Here is an 18,129-nt window from a genome sequence, read left to right on the forward strand (position 1 = left end):
AATCACAGCCTCTAGGGAAGGTGTGTGTGTGTGTGTGTGTGTGCTTGAGAGAGAGAGAGAGAGAGGAAGAGGGTGGGATCATATGGCAGACAGTGCCATATAAACCTACTTTCTGTAGAGTTCTTATCTTTGTTTCAGAGACACACACAATACACATTCACCCAGTTCTTCAAGAAACACTCATCCAGGGCAGCCCCGGTGGCTCAGCGGTTTAGCACTACCTTCAGCCTAGGGTGTGATCCTGGAAACCTGGGATCGAGTCCGTGTTGGGTTCCCTGTGTGGGGCCTGCTCTCTGCCTGTGTCTCTGTCTCTGTCTCTCATGAATAAATAGATAAAAATCTTAAAAAAAAAAAAAAAAAGAAAGAAACACTCATCCAGACCCTCTCCGCACCAAGGCTTGCATGGACACACCTGAACACAAACTCTCAGATATGTACCTATCCTCATATAACCAATGTATAATCCACTATACCCTAAATGATGATGGTGGTGGTAGTGGTGTACCATTCACTGATTGTCTTACAGTCATCATCTTATCACATTTAATGCTTAAGGAAAACCATCTGAGATTGACATTATTGTTCCCATTTTGTAAGTGAGGAAACAGAAGCTCAGAGAGAGTAAGTCACTTGCCAGGGTCACACAGCTAGAAAGTGACAAAGCTGGGAGCAAAACTCCTGCCCACACTATGAGCCCTTCTTTAGTTAGTTACAATTGTGACACCCCATGCATGTGCAGGTGCACACACACATGAAAACCCTGCCTCCTCCGTCAGCCCAGATAACTGATGTCCATGGGGTCATCTTCCCCATCCCGATCCTCGTATGCGTCACTCCCATGCCCTCACAGCACTGCCCTGATATTCATGAGAATCCCTGGACTAGGCACCTATGAGCACAGTCTGCAGCCCACATAGGCCCCCTCCCTCCTTCCCTCTCCCCTCCCCCTCCCTCTAGCAGCTGCAGGCCCTGGCCCAGCTGGGGGCGGCCCTGGGATTTGGATGGGTGACTCAGGCTGAATCATGGCCCAGCTGCTCCTTGGCAGCCCTCTCTTCCATTCTGCCCAGGGAGCCTATTTTGAAGGCAGAGGTGGGCCTTGGGGTGGGGATAGGAAGAGAGGGAAGTGGGGGATGGGAACAGTGAACAGGGGCACTTGAGAAAGAGGACTCAGGCACAAGAGGGCCTCTGAGCTGTCCGCTCCCCAGTGGTCTGCAGGCACTCTCAGGCACTCTCAGATGAGTTTCCTCATCTGAAAAACAACCTTGTCCACCCTTGTCCTTCATTCTTCCAGGGAAGGAGGTCCTTCTTCCTGGACATAGGCCATGGGCTCCCTTTCTGATCCCAGGGCCCGCTTTGGTTGTCCTGCCCCACCTCTTGGCCCTGATAATAATAACAAAACAATATTTACTATTCTAATTGTTCGCTCACATGTTACAGCACTCTACAGTTTGCAAAAACAGTTTTTCGTCAGTATCTCATTTAATTCTCTTATTAGTGCTATGGGGTGAAAATTAGTATCCTCACTTTTGAGCTGAGAAAACTGAAGCTCAGAGAGGTAACATGGACTATCCAAGGTCACCCAGTTGGTGAAATGACAGAAGCAGGAAACAAGCTCAGGATTCATGGTCCAATTTGTGGAAGATAAACATTAGAGAGAGAGATAAGCTACAGCTGAACATGGTGGGGTATGGTGGGAACATGGTAGGGGGGCTGTGAGATGGCATGGTGGGGCATGGTGGGGGGCATGGTGAAGGCATGGTTGGGGCATCAAAAGGAAAATGGTGGGGGCGCCTGGTGGCTCAACAGTTAAACCTCTGATTCTTGATTTCGGCTCAGGTCATGATCTCAGGGCTGTGAGATTGAGCCCTGTGTCAGGTGCCTTACTGGGTGTGGAACCTGCCTAAGATTCTCTCTCTGCCCCTCCCCCTTCAAAAGAAAAGGGGGTGCTGGTGGAGCGGCAGGGAAGGGCACTGTGGACAGTATGGCTGAGGCATTATCAGTTGCTTAGTGTGCAGCAGGATCATGACAGATTTTTTTTCTTTACCCTCTCACTTCATAGGTTAGGGAATATTGACACTTTTAAATATTCTATTCAGTGTTTTAGGCCAATACCCCTAGGCTACCAAATTCAGAGTTGTGGAGTTGCTACTGAGAAGACTTAGCTATGGGGCCTTAGCCTCCTGAAGCCTCAGTTTCCTCATCTGAAAAAAATGGGCCCAGGCCTCTGGCAGGGTAGGGTATTGAGAGGCACAAATGAAATCACACTTCATCATGCCCTTTAGAGGCTGTGAAGGACTTCACAGAAGCAGCTGTTTTTTTTACATTTTGTTTTAGCTCTTAAAAACCACCCATGGATGCTGGGCAGAGGGCGGGGTGGGCTTCTGGGAGCCTGGAGGCAGTGCTGAGAAGGGGAGTGGGTGACAGCTCTTCCTTCCCCCTGCCTGGGCTTGGCCTGGCCTTCCCCCACCCTCAGCCCAGAGCCAGTTTCTAGGCAACGGGATGGATGCAGGGATGGTTCGGAGGGGAGAGAGCTATAAATAGGGAAGGGAGAAAACAAAAATAAAGTTCCAGAGAAAGCTGTGGAGCCACATTACTAGGGGTGGGGGTGGGGAGACCGGGAGGGAGACAGGCAAACGGGAGGAACACCAGGACAGCCCTCAGCCCTTCATCGGGGGAAGAGGGCAATTTTCAGACAAGCCAGCCAGCAAAGGCCCTCTGAGTGTGGACATGGGTGTGGAGCAGGGCTGGGGTGGGGTCTCTGGTGCACAGCTGAGCAGGAGGGGGTGATGAGAAATCACGTCTGGTTGGAGAACTAGGGAAAGATCAGAGGAGGAAAGGATTTCAACAGGCAGAGCAGGGGCAGCTGTCCAGTTGGAAGAGCACAGACAGAGGAAGGGAAGGTATGGGTGGGTCAGGTGAGGTGGGGCTGGCCCCACACCTGCCATGTGGCACAGACACGGACAGGTGGGCCCTTCCTCTGCCACAGTGCTGGTCTCCCCAGAGCTTCCTGTGCTAACAACCTCCTTTTCATTCAGGTTTCAGCTCCAACCTTAGCTCCTCAGATGCCTGACCTGACCACTGCAATTTAATACCCTCCAACACCCTCTCCTTGTCATAATTCCATCACATCACTCCATTTTATGTTTGCCATAAAACTCCAGGTTATCTTGTTCCAAGTATTTGTTGACCTATGTATGAGAGGTGAGCTCTGTCAGGCCACCACCCTGTGGTGGTTCCCCGCAGCCCCTCACTTCTGAGAACAGTGCAGGCATTGTTGGAGGGCTAAATGATTGCACACAACACACTCTGGAGACATCCTTGCTCAACACTCCCTCCTTGCTTGCAGTCCCCACCAAATTGCACGAATGTCTGTGATTTCTGCTCTGTGGCTGCCTTCCACGTTTCTCTCTCAGAGCAAGTTCATATTGGAAAATTCTAAAGAAGGTGAGCTTCAGACTCAGACTTGGGGCTGAATGTGACCTAGGGCAGGTAATTTTGCCCCTCTGGCCTCCATTCTCTCATCCACGAATTGGGGCTTTAGAATCACAAGGAATCCTTGAGGATGATTTCAAGTAAAATTAATTGAGTCAAGTGTTGGATGCTGGGGACATACTGGGCACTTGAGAATGGCTCTGTCCCTTCCTAAGGGAGGAACCTATGAGCTGTATCTTCTCACACGTGTGCCCAGTCAGGACTGCGATGGGACACAGGGCTGGCATCTTCCACTAAGGCGTCTGGGCCTGGAATGCATTCAAAGTGACCCTGGCAGATGAGAACGTTGGTCTCTGAGCCAAAAACCAGGTGTGTCGCTTGGCACCCAGGAAGGAGGAACAAACCTCCACACAAGCCAGATGGTGAACCCGGTTTTGGCATCTAAAAATGGAGATCGGATGCTGGTAGCGGGAGGGGAAGTGGCAAACTCAAATTCTTTACCAGTCAGGTAGTTCATAAAAATGAGTGAAGTGGATGAGACGAACTGATAGGGAGGGAAAGCGACTGTCGCTAACCGGAATCAAATGAGAGAAAATTAAACCTTGTGTTAGCACATTAAACATCTCCATAGGCCAAATTTAACATGAGGGCCACGACTTTGTAAACCTCGCGAACAGTGGGATTGTAAATAGTGTCTTAATTCAGTCAAAAGGGTTCTGAGATTCTGGCATCTGCACGTTAATTCAGAGAATCTGGGCCCACCAGTTTGTTCTCCCTACACACACGTCTGCCAGCTGCCTCCTACTTCCAGAAACTGGTCGCAAACTGCCAGCCAAGGTGACCCGAGTGCCCGGTCTCCCGCAGCGTTCAAGGCCTACGGGGCCTGGCACCATCTCTCGCCCCCGGCGACTCGGGGAAGGACGAAGCGCTAACACCTGGGGGTTGATTAAATAGAGCCAGCTCTTTCCAGCCTTGGGGCTCAAGGCCGAGGCAGCGCTAAAGTCGGAAAGGAGGTCGCACCCGGGAACAGCGGATGACGTCGTGCGCAGACTAGATGGGGGCCTCTGCGGCAAAACAAAGCGAGGTTCCCGCGAGGGCGGGGGCGGGCCTCTATAGGAGCCGGGTTAGAGAGCCGGGGCGGCAGGGGCGGCGCTAGCGCGGCAAGGCGGGGGCGGGGCCTGTCACCGGCGGGGGCGGAGCTTCGGCGCGTGGGGCGCCTCGACGCGGAGCAGGGCGGCTTCGTCCCCGTGCCGGAGGCGGGGCCTTGCGGCGTCTCCGCCCCCTCCTGCTCCACACCTAGGCGGTGTCGGGGGCCCTCTAGTGCCGAACCTTATCTGCTCGGGGCTCCTGGCCGGCTGGCCGGGTTTCAGCGGACCCTCGCCCACCTCAGCCCCGCAGACCTTCTGACGCCTTTCCGGGAGGGGTGGAGCCCTGGTTGCCCGAGCTCTGCCTCCTTCTGAGGCCATTGCCCATTCCCTCCCCCCCGGGTTGGTCTTTCAGTGTTGGTCAGGTGTGCGCAGCGGTGTGCGCCTGTAAACGTTCTGTCTGCGGTCACGGGGTCTTTCAGTGCCCCCGCTGCCGGTTTCCGAGGGCTCCTCCGCGGCGCGCGTGGAAATGAGAGCGCGCGTGAGTCTGCACGTGCCGGCCGGGATGCGTGCATGCGTGTCTGCACGTGCGCGCCTGCCAGGGGCGTACACTGGGCTGGCGCATAAGGACCGGTGTACGCGCACACATGGCTGCGCCTGAGTTGTCGTCCGAGCCCCTGGTCTGCGGGAGGTGGGAGCCCGTCCACCCTGCAATGCGGCGCCGGGCTTCCGTCGCCCTCGCACCCCCAGCGGACGCCTTGTGGTCCAGCAGGTGGCGCCGGAGGCCACCGTCACGCCTCCTAGCCAACAGCAATTCCCAGCCCGGGGGTAGACCCTCTCCCCCCGTCATTCCGGGGTCATATCCCGGCGATGGGGATAGGAGCTGGAGAAACTGAGGCCGGAGGTGGTCAGTCTTGTACCTGGGCTGAGGGTGCCAGGCCCCAAAAAAGCCGAGCCGAGCAGTCTGGGACCTGGAAGCCCGTCGTCAGCCCCCCTCCCCCCTCCCCCCTCCCCCCTCCCCCTCCCCCTCCCAACCCTGCCTTGCCTGGCGGCGGCAGGTACAGACAGATTGGCTTTATTCGTGGACACGCGGAGCGGGGAGGCGTCCGGGCCCGCCCACCCAGGACACGCTCACACGGGGGGGGGGGACTCTCCATGCCACAATCACGACACACGACGCCCGCGTTCGGACTGGGCAGGCTGAGGGACGGGACATGGCACAGCCTGGCTCCTGGCTTTGGCTAAAAAAAAAAGATTCTTGGGGTCGTTGTGAGAGTGGGGTGGGAGGCTCTGGGGCTATCCGGGGGGCCCTCAGAGAGCCTCTTTTGGGATTGTGTTGGGTGGGGAGCCGTCGCTTTCTGTCTTCGTTTAAAAATACATAGAACATGCTACATCCGCGCAGACGTTGGACGGGATGGGGTGGGGAGGGGGCAACATAGGTGGGGCGAGGCTACCAGCCACGGCCGAAGCCCCGGCCCTGTCCACGCCCCAGGGTTGGACGCGGGAGGGTAGGACAGACAGATGGACAGACACCAACACAGGCTCCAAGGGGGCGCCTCGGAGCAAAGGAAGATCTCGCGTTTGTGGGGGAAGGGGTAGAAGGACAACCCTGGCTCTGGGGGCCTGGGCAGGGGACAGGGAGGGGATTGTGCTGCTGGTGGGGGGCCGTCCTGGACCCTTACGCCTCTGGCTCATACTCCTGATACTCCTCCTGCATCAGAGGGATGGGGTGGAGTGGGGAAGAGCAAAAGAGGAAGGGGTTGGAGACCCAAGTGGCCAGATTCTGGCCCTGAGACTCCTCCCCCTCAAGGAGGAACAGTGCATGCCCCTCTCCCTGGGCAGGGGAGGAACCTGGAAGGTGGGGACAGCTGGGACTTTCCTGGGCAGGGTTGCCTGGGGCCCAGTGCTAGGCCCCATCTGTCCTCCCTCTCTGCTGCCACCTCCTAGGGCCTGGGGTTCTAGAAAAAGGGGGTGCCAAGTTCCCTGGCCCAACCCTATCTTACCGGGGACCTCCCACCCCAGCTAGGGATGGTGGCAATCTTCTGGATGCCCAAAGCCCAACCCAGCCCTGCCACCTCTCACCTGGGGTGGTTCCTCATAACTCTCCCCTTCTGGCTCCATCAGGGGCTCAATCAGCGGCTCCTCAGCAGCTTCCTGGGCCACTTCCTCTGGCTGCCGGCAGAGAAGGGACAGGGCCATGAGGGCAGCTGAGGATGCTCCCCAAATTCCTACCCTGGGAAGCTTTAAGTTGATTGGAGGAAGGCTAGGCTTTGTTGGCAGTACAACCAGAATGTTTAATTAAATTGTTTATTTGGAGTGCCTTGGAAGTGGAATGAAGGTATGAGGGGTGAAATCCCCCTAGATCACCATGAAGCTGGGGGTGGCGAGGGGAAGCCAAACTCTCCACATCCCTCTCCTCAGCACCTGGTAGCCTCCTGTACTTCCATCATGTGGACTGGATGGGATAGGGAAATAGTACACTAAATCCCTGATTTATCCCTCCCTGCCTTGTGTCAGGCTCTGCTGGGCATTAGGACCCCAGAGATAACCCTGGAGGCTCCTCTGGGCTGCAGGGAGACGGAAGCTCTGAGACAGGGCTGGGCAGGAGCTCTGAGCTATTCCCCTGCCACCTTCCACCCATCCCTCCCCCAGGGTCCTATGTGGCCTGGTTTCTTCAGCTGTTGCTATTTTAAGATAAGCTGGAAGCAACAGCTCATGGTGTTGCTTGGATGTGTGAGCTAAGACTCTCCCCTCCCCACTGCATCTGCTGCCCAGACGGGTGCAGGCCAGCAGGCACACAAGTAGGGGGGCTGTCAGACACATGGCCAGCCACCTGCAGGTAAGCACACGTATGTGCCCAAACACGAGACTGAGCTAGCTGCATAGGGCATGCACAATAACCATGCACGGCTGCACATGGCCATGTGTGGGCTGGCACACTCCGGGACCCTTGAGGGGGATCTGTAGGTAGAGGGGCATACCACCTTCCCATTTTCCACATATAACCACTGTTCCTCTCTACTGGGCAGAGATAAGAATCTTGGGAGCCTGGGGGGCTAGCCCCAAGAAGGCCTGCCTGCCTGACCACCTCTGTGGTCTCGTTGCCTTACCCCCATCCAGGCAGCTTCAGTTCCTGCACATTAGCAGTGTAGGTGGGCATGGTGGGCACACGAGTGTACAGCTCCTGACCTGGCTCATTTCCCCTGGTGCACAGATGGGCACACCAAGGCCTAGGAGGTGGGGAAATGTTAGTTTGCCCAAAGCCACCCAGGATTCAAAATTCCAACTTGAGCACATTGTTTGGAAACGACCCGAATGTCCAACAATAGTAGAACAGAGGTGTGCACTATGGCTCATCACAGGATGGATGCCCCACAGCGAGAGAGGAGAATGGTGGCGCCTCCCAAGCACTTGAATGCTACACGGTTGAGTGAAAGCAGCTGGGGACAGAAGAGTGTGTACGTGGTAATAACAATCTCTATGGAGTTAAATAATACCTAGCTCATCCATGGCGACAGAACTCAAGAAGCCATGACCCTTGGTTGGGGAGGCAGAGCCAGGACAAAGGTAAGGTAAAGAAGGCATCCACTCTCAGGGCCAATCAAACGAGACCCCAGAGTGAGAGTCCCCCTCATTTTGTGCCCCAGACACCACACTCATCTTACCCTAGTCTTGGCCCCGGGGGTTAGGGACTGGACGGAGGTCTATAGCAGACTTCTAAGGTGCTTGTGTTCTGTGTCTTGACATGAGTGCTGGTTATGTGGGGGGTTCGCTCTGAAAATTTCATCCAGCTGTGTGCTTTCTGGACGTATGTTGTACTTTAATAAAAAGTTTACTTAAAAAACATCCCAGTCTGGCCATTCACTAGCTGCTTGCCACCAGGTCAGTCACTTCACCTCTGAACTCAGCTGCCTCAGATGGGAAACGTGATGGTGCAGTCTGCTCTGTAGGAAGAGAGGGCCCCATAATCATGCACGTGAGCAGGCTGAGGGTGAGGACACTCAGAAATGTGCACCCTGCCCTTGCGTGGGTTCCCCATGGCTGGTAGCTCCAAAGGGCTGCTGTTCAAATAGTAAATCCATGATCTTGAACTCCCTTGAGAGGTGTCAGAAGAGCTGGTAGGAAGAAGGAAGCCTGAGAGAAATGGTTCTGTGCAAAGGCCCCTTCAGGCTGACAGCTGAGGCTCAGAGGCTCAGATCTGTCTTTCACTGCACCTCAGGTCCCAGCTCGGGGCCTGGCCCTGTGGTGGCTCCCAGCAACTCTGCTGACATATACCTGAGCTTATCCTCCCAGGCACCTTCTTAGAGAGGCAGGCAAGTCACTTTACCTCTCTGGGCCTCAGTTCCTCCATCTATAAAATGGACAGGTTGTACTACCTTCTTCCCAGAGACATTGTAAATATTCAGTGAGTTACTCCATGTAATGTGTCTACAACACTGCCTGCCCATACAAGAGCTCAATGAATGGGAGCAATCCCTGGAACAGTGATAATAAATGGGAAGTCACACAGCTGGTTAAATGCATATCCAGGCCTTGAGCCAGAACTTCTGAGCCGAGTCTCAGACTTCTCACAGGGGAAAGGATGCAGTTGTGTGAAATGCCTTCAGTGAAGGATGGTGTGGGGTCTCCTCCACAGCCCAGTGGATACATTCATGCAGAATGTACATAATCTCCCAAACCAAAAGTTAAAGGAGCCAGGACAAATCTGTGTCTGCCCCACAGAGGCAGTCTGTACTTGTATGTGGACAGACACCCAGCACCTCACAGGAGGAATGTCTGGCAGACTAGAGGCCCACAGAGTGCACCGTCATGGTGCTACACTTCCATGCACACCTGTGGTCACACGAGCCCCTGGGGGCAGACATGGATCACTCATCGGATCACAGGGCCATCATCGCTCACTAAGCACTCAGAGTATGCAAGCCAGGCCCTTTGCATCAGTGGTTCTCAAAGTGTGGTCCTTGGACCTGTAGCATCAGCATCACTTGGGTACCTGTGTGAAATGCAGACTCTCAGGTCCCATCTCAAACCTACTTAGTCAGAAATTCTAGGGATGCAGCCAACCATCTGTATTTTAATCTGACTTCCTGATGATTCTGATGCACGTGTAAATTTTGAGAACCTCTGATCTATATATTATATCTAATCTGCTTAAGAGCCCTATTGTGTTCATTTTCAGTCATATAGGCAAAGAAGCAGGCTCAGAGATGTGAGAGAATCTGCCCAAGATCACATAGTCAGGATCTAGTGGAGTTGGCATTCAAATCCAACTCTGTGGCACTTCAGAGTTCACAGCTCTTATGCTGTAGTGTGTCCTAATGAAGGTGTCTGCCTTCATGCACATGTGGGTAGCTACCACCACTCCCCTGGGGGAACGTGCCTGTACAAATATGTGATGCACAACTCACCCTTCCCCCATGGCCCACACTTGCTCATGCCTGCCTCAGGGCTTTTACCCATGCCATCCTACTGCTTGAAATACAATTCTCACATGACTTGCCTCATCCCTTGGGTGTCAGTTCAAGTGTCACCTCATCAGAGAAGCCCTCCCAACTATAGTAGTCCCCTTACCCACTCACTCTCTATCATATCACCTTTATCTTTTCTTCATAGCATTTATCCCCTGTCTGAAACCATCTCATGTATTGGCTGGCTTTTTACTATCTTCTCTCGCTACAGTGTCAGCTCCATGAACCTAGGAACTTATTCACTGTGGCAACTCCTAGAATAATTCCTCCCTAGTATGGATACTTACTGAATGACAAGAAATCAGTGACAAGCAGATGTGGCCCCAAGTGGTACAGGTCACACTCACAATCGGGATACATGTATACAGCCAGACCTGGGTCACTGTGACAGGGAGCACCACACTCATACACACCATGCAACTCATTCTGAGCTGAGTCTAACAGAGCATTGCAGAACATGAGGCAAAGTGTGCCTCAGGCTGGTTGGGGTGAGGAGGGGGAGAGAGCCTTTATGGGTAGTGCATTTATGGGTGTGCCTGGCACGTGTGTATGTGCATATGTGCATGTGTGTATGTCAAGAGGATAGCTCACCTTCAGATCAGCAGGGAATTCCTCCTTCTTCACCAAGCCTGTGGCTGCCGCAATGTTCCCAGCCCCAGAGAACACAGCTCCTCCCAGATGGGACGCCTGCTCCTTGGTTTTTTCAGCCACTGGTACAGGGAGAGGATTGGGGAAGGGGGTGGGGGGCTAAGGTGAAGCAGACAGAGATGCATCTTCTCTCCCTTGTGGTGTCCCAGGGCTTGCCTCCCTCACAGAGCATACGCTCAGGAATCCACCCCCACCGCCCACGCTCCAGATCCCAGCCAGATCTCCAGCCCGGGGTGAGGGAAGAGGGCTGTGCCCCAGCTGGGCTGGTACCTGAGGCCACTCCTTGTACCACCCCCTCTCGAGTCTTGCTTCCTGCAGGGACAAAAAGGAGCACACGTAAGGACTCTGAGTTGAGGGAACAGACTCTGGGAGCACTGTGGCTACAGAGCCTCCAGAGGGACTCAGCTGGCAGTGGGCATCCTGGCCCCATCACTGCCTCCTTGGGTCCCCAAATCCCACAGGTGCCCCTCTCATCACTGCACGGAGCCCTCCACACCTGCTTCCTAAGGACTTTGAGTTCTTCCCCACTGTCTGCCCCTCCTCCACCTGAAATGATACCCACACCCTCTGGGATGTTGCCTGGGAGTCAGCAAATGCAAAGCACATTTCCTTGAACTCTCAGCCCAGGGTGAGCAGGTGAGGGTGGCAGTGAGGGTGGAGCTGGGGTGAGGGGTATATATTTGGAAAGGTTTCTCTGGTACCCTGACTGCCCACATCCCACCTATGGACACTCACGCCCAGCAGCACCCCCACTTCATTTCTTCTAAAGACTCTTCTAACTGGGGTGTGAATTCCCCCTTCTGGCCAAAGTGAGGAGTGTCTCAGGTTTATGACGGGGTCTGAGGGTGGCGGACACTCATGGCACTGGCTAGGTCTTCTCAGAAGGGTAGCTGCTGGGGAGGCAAGATGGCCTGATCTGAGGGGAGGGGCAGGAGCCCTCAGGGTAGTGGGGAGTCTCCTATCTTGAGGATGTGGCAATGCACAACAGTTGTAGACCCCAAAATGGGTAAATGGGTGTCTGCACGGGCTGAGGCTGGTGGAAGAAGAGGACAGCATGGGAAGGCAGGACTCTCCAGGTTATGGCCAGCCAGATCGAGATGGTGGGGTAGGCTGCATGGCAATCCATCATTCCTCCCACTAACATTTGTTGACACCTGCTCTGTACTGGGTCTTGGGCCAACGGCTCACTGTCAGATGGGGGTAAGAGAAGAGCATATTTGGTGCCCTGGACCTCAAGTAGTGGGGAGAGGACTTCCAGCCTCCAAGGGGACATGCTGGGGGAGGGGCACTCCTGGGCCTTGACGGATGAGGGGTAGGTGGATATGCAGAGAGGAGACTGGGGAGGGCACAGGAAGCCATGCAGACAGGGCACCTTTCTGGGCCTGCACAGAGCACATCAGCGCTGCCTGTCCCTGGAGAGATGGAAACATGGACTGAGGAGAACCATGAGTGGCACTGAGTTACAGGCTACAGAAAGCTTTAATGCTTAGGAACTGGGGCCCATTGGTGGTTTCTGGGTAGGAAGAGGAGCAGGAGGTACCAGGCTAAAGGGAAGGGGTTGCTTTGAGTCCGTCAGCAGGGAGACTGTGTCAGGGTGCCAGGAATACACAGGAGTGAAAGGGCTGGGTCGGGGGAGGCAGGAGGGAGGCCAGAGTTGGGGTGTGGCAGGTGTGGGCTCGAGCCTCTGCCTTGTCCCCATCACCTAGGCCCTAGTTCCAGCCACCCTCATCTGCTGGCTATTCAACGGCCTCCCTGCATATGGCCTTTCTCCAGAGGCCCGTGGAACCTTCCTATACTGAGGTCAGATCATATCAGTCCCTAGCCTACGATCTCTCATGGCAATTGTAAAGATCCTTTGCCCTGGCCAGCAAGCCACCCCCCCCCTTCAAGAGCTGGCTCTTGCCCAGTTTTCTGATCTCATCCATCACCACAGCTTCCTGCCCTCTGCTCTCCAGCTCTATCTCCTTCAGCCTTTTTCTGCTTCCTCCAACTCCCTTCCTCCACCCAGCTCCTTATTCTTTGGGGTTCGGTTCCAATGCCACCCTCTTTGATTACCCTACTGCAGTGGTCCCCATCCCAGCCACTGGATGTCAGATTCCACTATTGGAATGATCTGTATCACAATCAGGAGAGTCAGCACCTACTAGCACATAGTAAGAAGTCAATAAATATTTTTCAAGTTACCACAATCCCAAATCTGCCACAACTCTGGGGCAAGTTAATCAGCCCTCTTCCACCCACAGAAAGGATAATCCTGCCTACTCCACACCAGTAAGCCCTGAATCACCACCATATAAATTCAGTAATCGTCAGTTTGGGGCTTTGCATCCCCTGATGTGAATGGCCCTGCAGGATCCCTCTCCTCTCACACTTAGGGTGAGAGATTTTAATCACTGGGCCTTTCTCTTCACAGAGCTGGAAGCTGCAAGGAGGAGGGACCCAGAGGAGGGACAAAAATAGGCATCCAGAGGCAGGAAGACCCTAAAAGCAGCTCTGTCTGAGTGGCCGTGGCTGTAGCAGGAAAGGGGCAAAGGGGCAGCCCCGTTAACACAGGAGGAAGGACCTCCCAGGACAGGGGTTCTGGAGTCCATAAAGCTTGGCTCCAGTTCCAGCTTCAGATCTCAGCAGCTGTGTGACCTTGAGCACTGTAGTTAAACCTCTGGGAGCCCCACTTATCTTGGTCTGTGGAATGGGCAGGGTGCATGAAGTGAGGTAACGGATGTTAGGGCATTTCCCAGGGTACTTGGTAAAGAGTAAGGGCTCAACACCAGGTAACTAGTAATCACATGAAGAATAGGAAGAAGAAGGCTATCTGCTTTGACCAATGCATGGGTCCTGGCTTTTCATCTGAACCCCACTCTCACCAACTCCTCCTCCCCCCCCCCCCCCACTGACCCAGGCTTCCTTCAGCTGGCTGTGTCCCCAGTGACCCCTGCTGACCTCGCCCCATCTGCTGACTCATATTCTCCTGCCCGGATGCCTCCCCCGCCAACTCCCTCCCTCCAAAGACCCTGGCCCCACTCCCTCGAAGGACACCCGAACCCTGCTGAGCCTTGCCCCCTGCCCACCGACATAGAGGACGCCCTCCTTGGTCTTCTCCGCGGCCTCGGTGACCCCCTGTTTGGTTTTCTCCGCGGCGGCCACGACGCCCTCCTTGGCCATGGACAGGCCCTTCATGAACACGTCCATCCTGGCGGCCTGCGGAGGGCGAACACACGGGCACCGCTGCGCTGGCCCCGCACCCTGACCCCAGTCCTTCCCCCGGGGACGCCGGTGCCCCCTCGCCTCCCTCCTGAGGCCCGAGCGCCCTTCAGGGCTGGGAGATCCCTCCGGTCTTACCCCCTCCCCAGCGGGAGGCCACAGGGCCGCAGCGAGTCCCAGCGTCCTTGAAACCCGGGGACGCGGGAGGAGCCACTGCCTCGGTCACCCCCGGCCCTGCAACCTGCAGCCCCGCGGAACCCGGGTGCTGGGCTCGGCGCGAAGCCCTGGGACCTGCCCGTACACACACGGCAGGGTCACAAGACTACACACAAACATTCGCCACCGACACGCTCACGTGCACATACAGGACACGCAGACGTTCAAACGCGCACGGACACCCGGACACACACGAACACCGGGGCGCGGGCGCACGTCCACGCGGCCACCCGGGCAGTTGCAGACACAGCGGCAGTCGCCCGAACACCCCAGGGCACACGCTGACGCGCACCTGCCGGAGCCCTCTCTCCGTCTCCGCTCCCAGCCTCTCCCCATCCCGCCCAGTCCCCTCTCCCTCCGCAGCCCCTTCTCCAACCCCGGCGTCCGGGGCGCGGCCGCCTCACCTGGAAGCTGGGCCCGGGCTGGGGCTGGGGCTGGGGCTGGGGCTGGGGCAGCGGCGGCGGCTGCGGCTGCGGCTGCGCCGGGCGGACGCAGGAGCTCGGCTAGGCCGGGCTGCGGTGGGCTCGGCTCGGGATGGATGGGGAATCGCCGCCTCGCCAGGCGTGCAGGTCTGTCGGCAGCAGGCGGGGCGCGGGCCCTGAGCCGGGGCGCAGCGGAGGTGCCCGGGCCTTCGGTGCGTCGCCAGCCACGGATCGCGCCTGGCGCCCTGCTCGCTCGCACGCTCGGGCTCCGGTTCCCGCTCGGGCGCTGCGGCAGCTCTGAGCTCAGCGCCCCCTCCGGCGGCCGCGCCGCCCCCTCAGCCTGACTGACAGGGGGCGGGGAGGATGACATCTCCGCGGAACCCGCTAGCCTCCCAGGCCCGCCCCCGACGCGCCACTGGGGGACCCCTGGGCATCAGACTCGCGTCCTGCTCCCAAAAGCCTAATCGGGGAGGGGGGGCAACGCATAGTGCCAAGAGTAGGGAAGAAATATTGCCGGCAGTTGGCTTTGGGGTCCAAATGGGTTTGAATCTCAGCTATGCTTTTTATTAACTGCGGGGCCTTCCTTTCTGAATGCTAGTTTCTTTTTCTGTAAAATAATGGATGATTCGCTCAACGAGTGTTGATTGAGCATATAGACTGGTGCCAGGCAGGTTTGATTCTGGAGACAGTGGAAAAGGAAAACAAGGTCCCTGCCCTTGGGGAGTTTACAATGATGTTTGTGTGTGCGCAGAAATGTGACATAGGACCGAAAACAAAAGTATCAACACTAAAACCTAACGAGGTTGTTTCAGCTTGTGAGGAGTGTTATGAACATAATGGAATGGTGATGTAACAGAACGACTAGAGGAGGGTACTTGAGAGAGTCCCCAGAGAAGGCCTGTGTGAGGAGGCCAGTGGGAGCAGAGACCCCAGAGAGGCACCCAGGCCAATAGGGGCCAAGATCCATAGAGAGGGACCTGCAAGTGCAAAGGCCCTGAAACAGGATTGCGCTTAGGAACAGATGAAAGGAAGTGCAGCTGGAGAGCCAGGGATGAGTGAGAAGGATGTGGACAAGACTGCTTTTGTGTGTGTGGTTATGGTGGGGATTGTCAAATTGCCATAGAATGCCAGGCACACATAAGCCCTCAGTTGAAGCGATGATAGAATTATGCCCCAAAAGCTATGGGATTCCAGAGGAAGGTGACTTTGGCAGCTTAGGGGAGTCAGGGAAGTCTACACAGAGGAAGTGACATCTGCAACTGAGTCTCATGGAAGAAATAAGCTTTTACCTGGCACATAGTCAGAAAGGGTACTTTAGGCTGTGGGTATAGCATGGGCAAAGGCACTGTGGCTGGAAATGCAGGATGTGTAAATGACAGGTGATGAGGGAAGGAGGCAGCCAGACTGTTTTGAGGCCCTGGGGAAAAAGTGTTCATAGGCCACTGGTAGAGCTGCAAATTGGTGCATGCTTTTTGGAAAGCAGTCTGCCAATGTTTACCAAAAACATAAATGCATGCACCTTTTGAGCCAACAGTTCCCCTTCCAGGAATTAATTCCTTGGATCTACTCACACAAATTGACAATAATGTAAATGTCCATCTGTAGGGGATGGGCTAGTTAGTCGTGGTACATCCACCCAGTGAAATGCTATGCTGCTGTTAGAAAGGATGAGCAGGACCTGTGTGTACTGACATGGGGGTAAATCAAGAAATGGTGTGAAGTAAGGGGGGAAGTGCTGAACTGTAATGTGTGGAATTAGTCAGTTTTGATACATAGACATAGTCATATACAGACCCCTTATATACAAATAAATACATACTTCCACTTAGATGTACAAAGATCACACCAGCAAGGACCTCCAAAGCACTGTTCACAGTAGTTGCCCCTGGCAAATGGGGCTGAGAGCACTCAGGGAGAGAAGTTTTTACATTTTATCACTTTCCTTCTTATACTGTCTAGTTATGTTACACTGAATAGCATTTTACTTGTATAATTTTAACAGCTAGCATGGGGGACATCCTGTCATTATTTTTGGCCTCTTAGCATTGGAACTATCCCCTTCTTTTTTAAAAAAAAAATTTATTTATTAATGAGAGACAGAGAGCCCAGCAGAGACACAGGCAGAGGGAGAAGCAGGCTCCATGTAGGGAGCCTGACATGGGACTTGATCCCAGGTCTCCAGGATCAGGCCCTGAAGGTGGCGCTAAACCGCTGAGCCACTTGAGCTGCCTGGAACTATCCCCTCCTTATGTTTAAGGGATCTTCCACATTCTGAGGCAGGGCCCACCTCCCACTCTGTTTTCCTAGCCTTCCTAGCTCAGACATGTGGCCTCAGTCCCAGACACCCCAGTCCCAGACTTGGAACCCGAAGAAGCAGGTAAGGAGGGCAGTCGGCTCTTGTGAAGACAGGTGGTGTTGGTGGTAGCAACTCCTACCAGAGATCATAGGTGGCAGAGACACTACTTCTGAGAGCACCCAGCACCAACAGGGCAGGGTGCATCATCCATGTCCAGCTCTATAACACTGTGGGAGTTTTCTAGGGTCTGCTTGGTGGTGTGACTTGAAGCATTATTCCAGGATGCATTGTCTTCAAGGGGGACTCTCCATCTTTCCTGGAGAAAGTTTCTGAGCTGCCAGTATTAGATAATAAGATCCTTATCTGCTTAAATTAGCCAGAAGCAATTTTTGTGACTTTTGACAAAGAGCCCCAGAATGTCAAAACAGGTGATGAAGAACCAAGCAGGAGGGAGAGGAGGAAGAGAGAAAGACCACACAAAGGGTGTCTGTACTTTCTACTGTAGGAACTAGGAAGTCACTGGAGGATTTTAAGCAGCAGAGAGACCTAAATGAGATTGGCACTTTGTGGGGCCACATGGAGGTGGGTTGGAGGTATGGGACACAGCCAGATGACGAGAAAGCTGGGGCAGAATTCATAGGAGGGATGATGGAGCCTGAGCCAGGAAGCTGCAGTGAGGCTGGAACAGGGCTGGAGGGACAGTTGGGTGTCGTTTAGGAGGTAACTTAATAGGTGTTGGGGAAAAGAGGCGGGGACGAGTCGGGGAAGATTCCCAGGTTTCTGGCTTGGACAGCAAGTGAGAGATGCTGTTGCAAAATTAAACAGGCATTGAGGAGATGGGGCAGCTTCTGAGATGGGGGTGGGAGGGAAGGAGAGCTTATTTGGGACTTGATTGGGGCTGATTGTGTGATGCCTGATAAACTGCAGGAGGGTCCAGCAGATAGGACATCTGAGCCTGGAGCTCAGGAGGTCACCTGGGGTTGGCTTCAGGTATAGATTTGGGCCATGGTGTACTTGGAAATCTTTAATATGTGGCTTTCTAAGCAGGGAAATACCTTGCTTTGTAGAGGTTGCCCACATTCGTGGTGTAAATTCTCTCTCCGTGGTTGATTTCACTGTCAATGAGATGTCACAGAGCAGAAAACTGGAAAGATATGGGCCTTTTACAGTATTTCCACCATACAGATGAAATAGGTAAGAACAATCTTAAGAGTCTGGATAATAGTAAAATAATTAGAAAGTTATATTTTGAGTATTTATTACCAGTTTTAAACATAATTTATGGGGATCCCTGGGTGGCTCAGTGGTTTAGCGCCTGCCTTCAGCCCAGGGTGTGATCCTGGAGTCCCGGGATCGAGTCC

The 18,129-nt window shown here is 54.6% G+C and overlaps 1 protein-coding gene across 1 annotated transcript; it reads right to left on the reverse strand.

Moving 5' to 3' along the window:
* Positions 1–5,576: 5,576 nt before the first annotated feature.
* SNCB (synuclein beta) lies at positions 5,577–14,793 on the reverse strand. The gene is made up of 6 exons (XM_041747169.1): positions 14,455–14,793; positions 13,702–13,831; positions 10,904–10,945; positions 10,577–10,695; positions 6,600–6,689; positions 5,577–6,228 (listed from the first exon to the last, which is right to left on the reverse strand). Exons 2-6 carry the CDS (start codon positions 13,820–13,822, stop codon positions 6,196–6,198), a joined length of 405 nt encoding a protein of 134 aa, XP_041603103.1. The 5' UTR covers positions 13,823–13,831; positions 14,455–14,793; the 3' UTR covers positions 5,577–6,195.
* Between the last annotated feature and the right edge of the window lie 3,336 nt (positions 14,794–18,129).

The sequence above is a fragment of the Vulpes lagopus genome, chromosome 3 (genome assembly GCF_018345385.1).
Source record: "Vulpes lagopus strain Blue_001 chromosome 3, ASM1834538v1, whole genome shotgun sequence".
Classification (NCBI taxonomy): domain Eukaryota; kingdom Metazoa; phylum Chordata; class Mammalia; order Carnivora; family Canidae; genus Vulpes; species Vulpes lagopus.

Coding starts and splice junctions, on each gene's coding strand:
- SNCB (XM_041747169.1), bottom strand. CDS start 13,822: ATGGACGTGTTCATGAAGGGCCTGTCCATGGCCAAGGAGGGCGTCGTG. Junction 6,690..10,576: donor AATTCCCTGCTGATCTGAAG/GTGAGCTATCCT, acceptor CTCTGCCGGCAG/CCAGAGGAAGTGGCCCAGGA. Junction 6,229..6,599: donor GTTATGAGGAACCACCCCAG/GTGAGAGGTGGC, acceptor CCTCTGATGCAG/GAGGAGTATCAGGAGTATGA.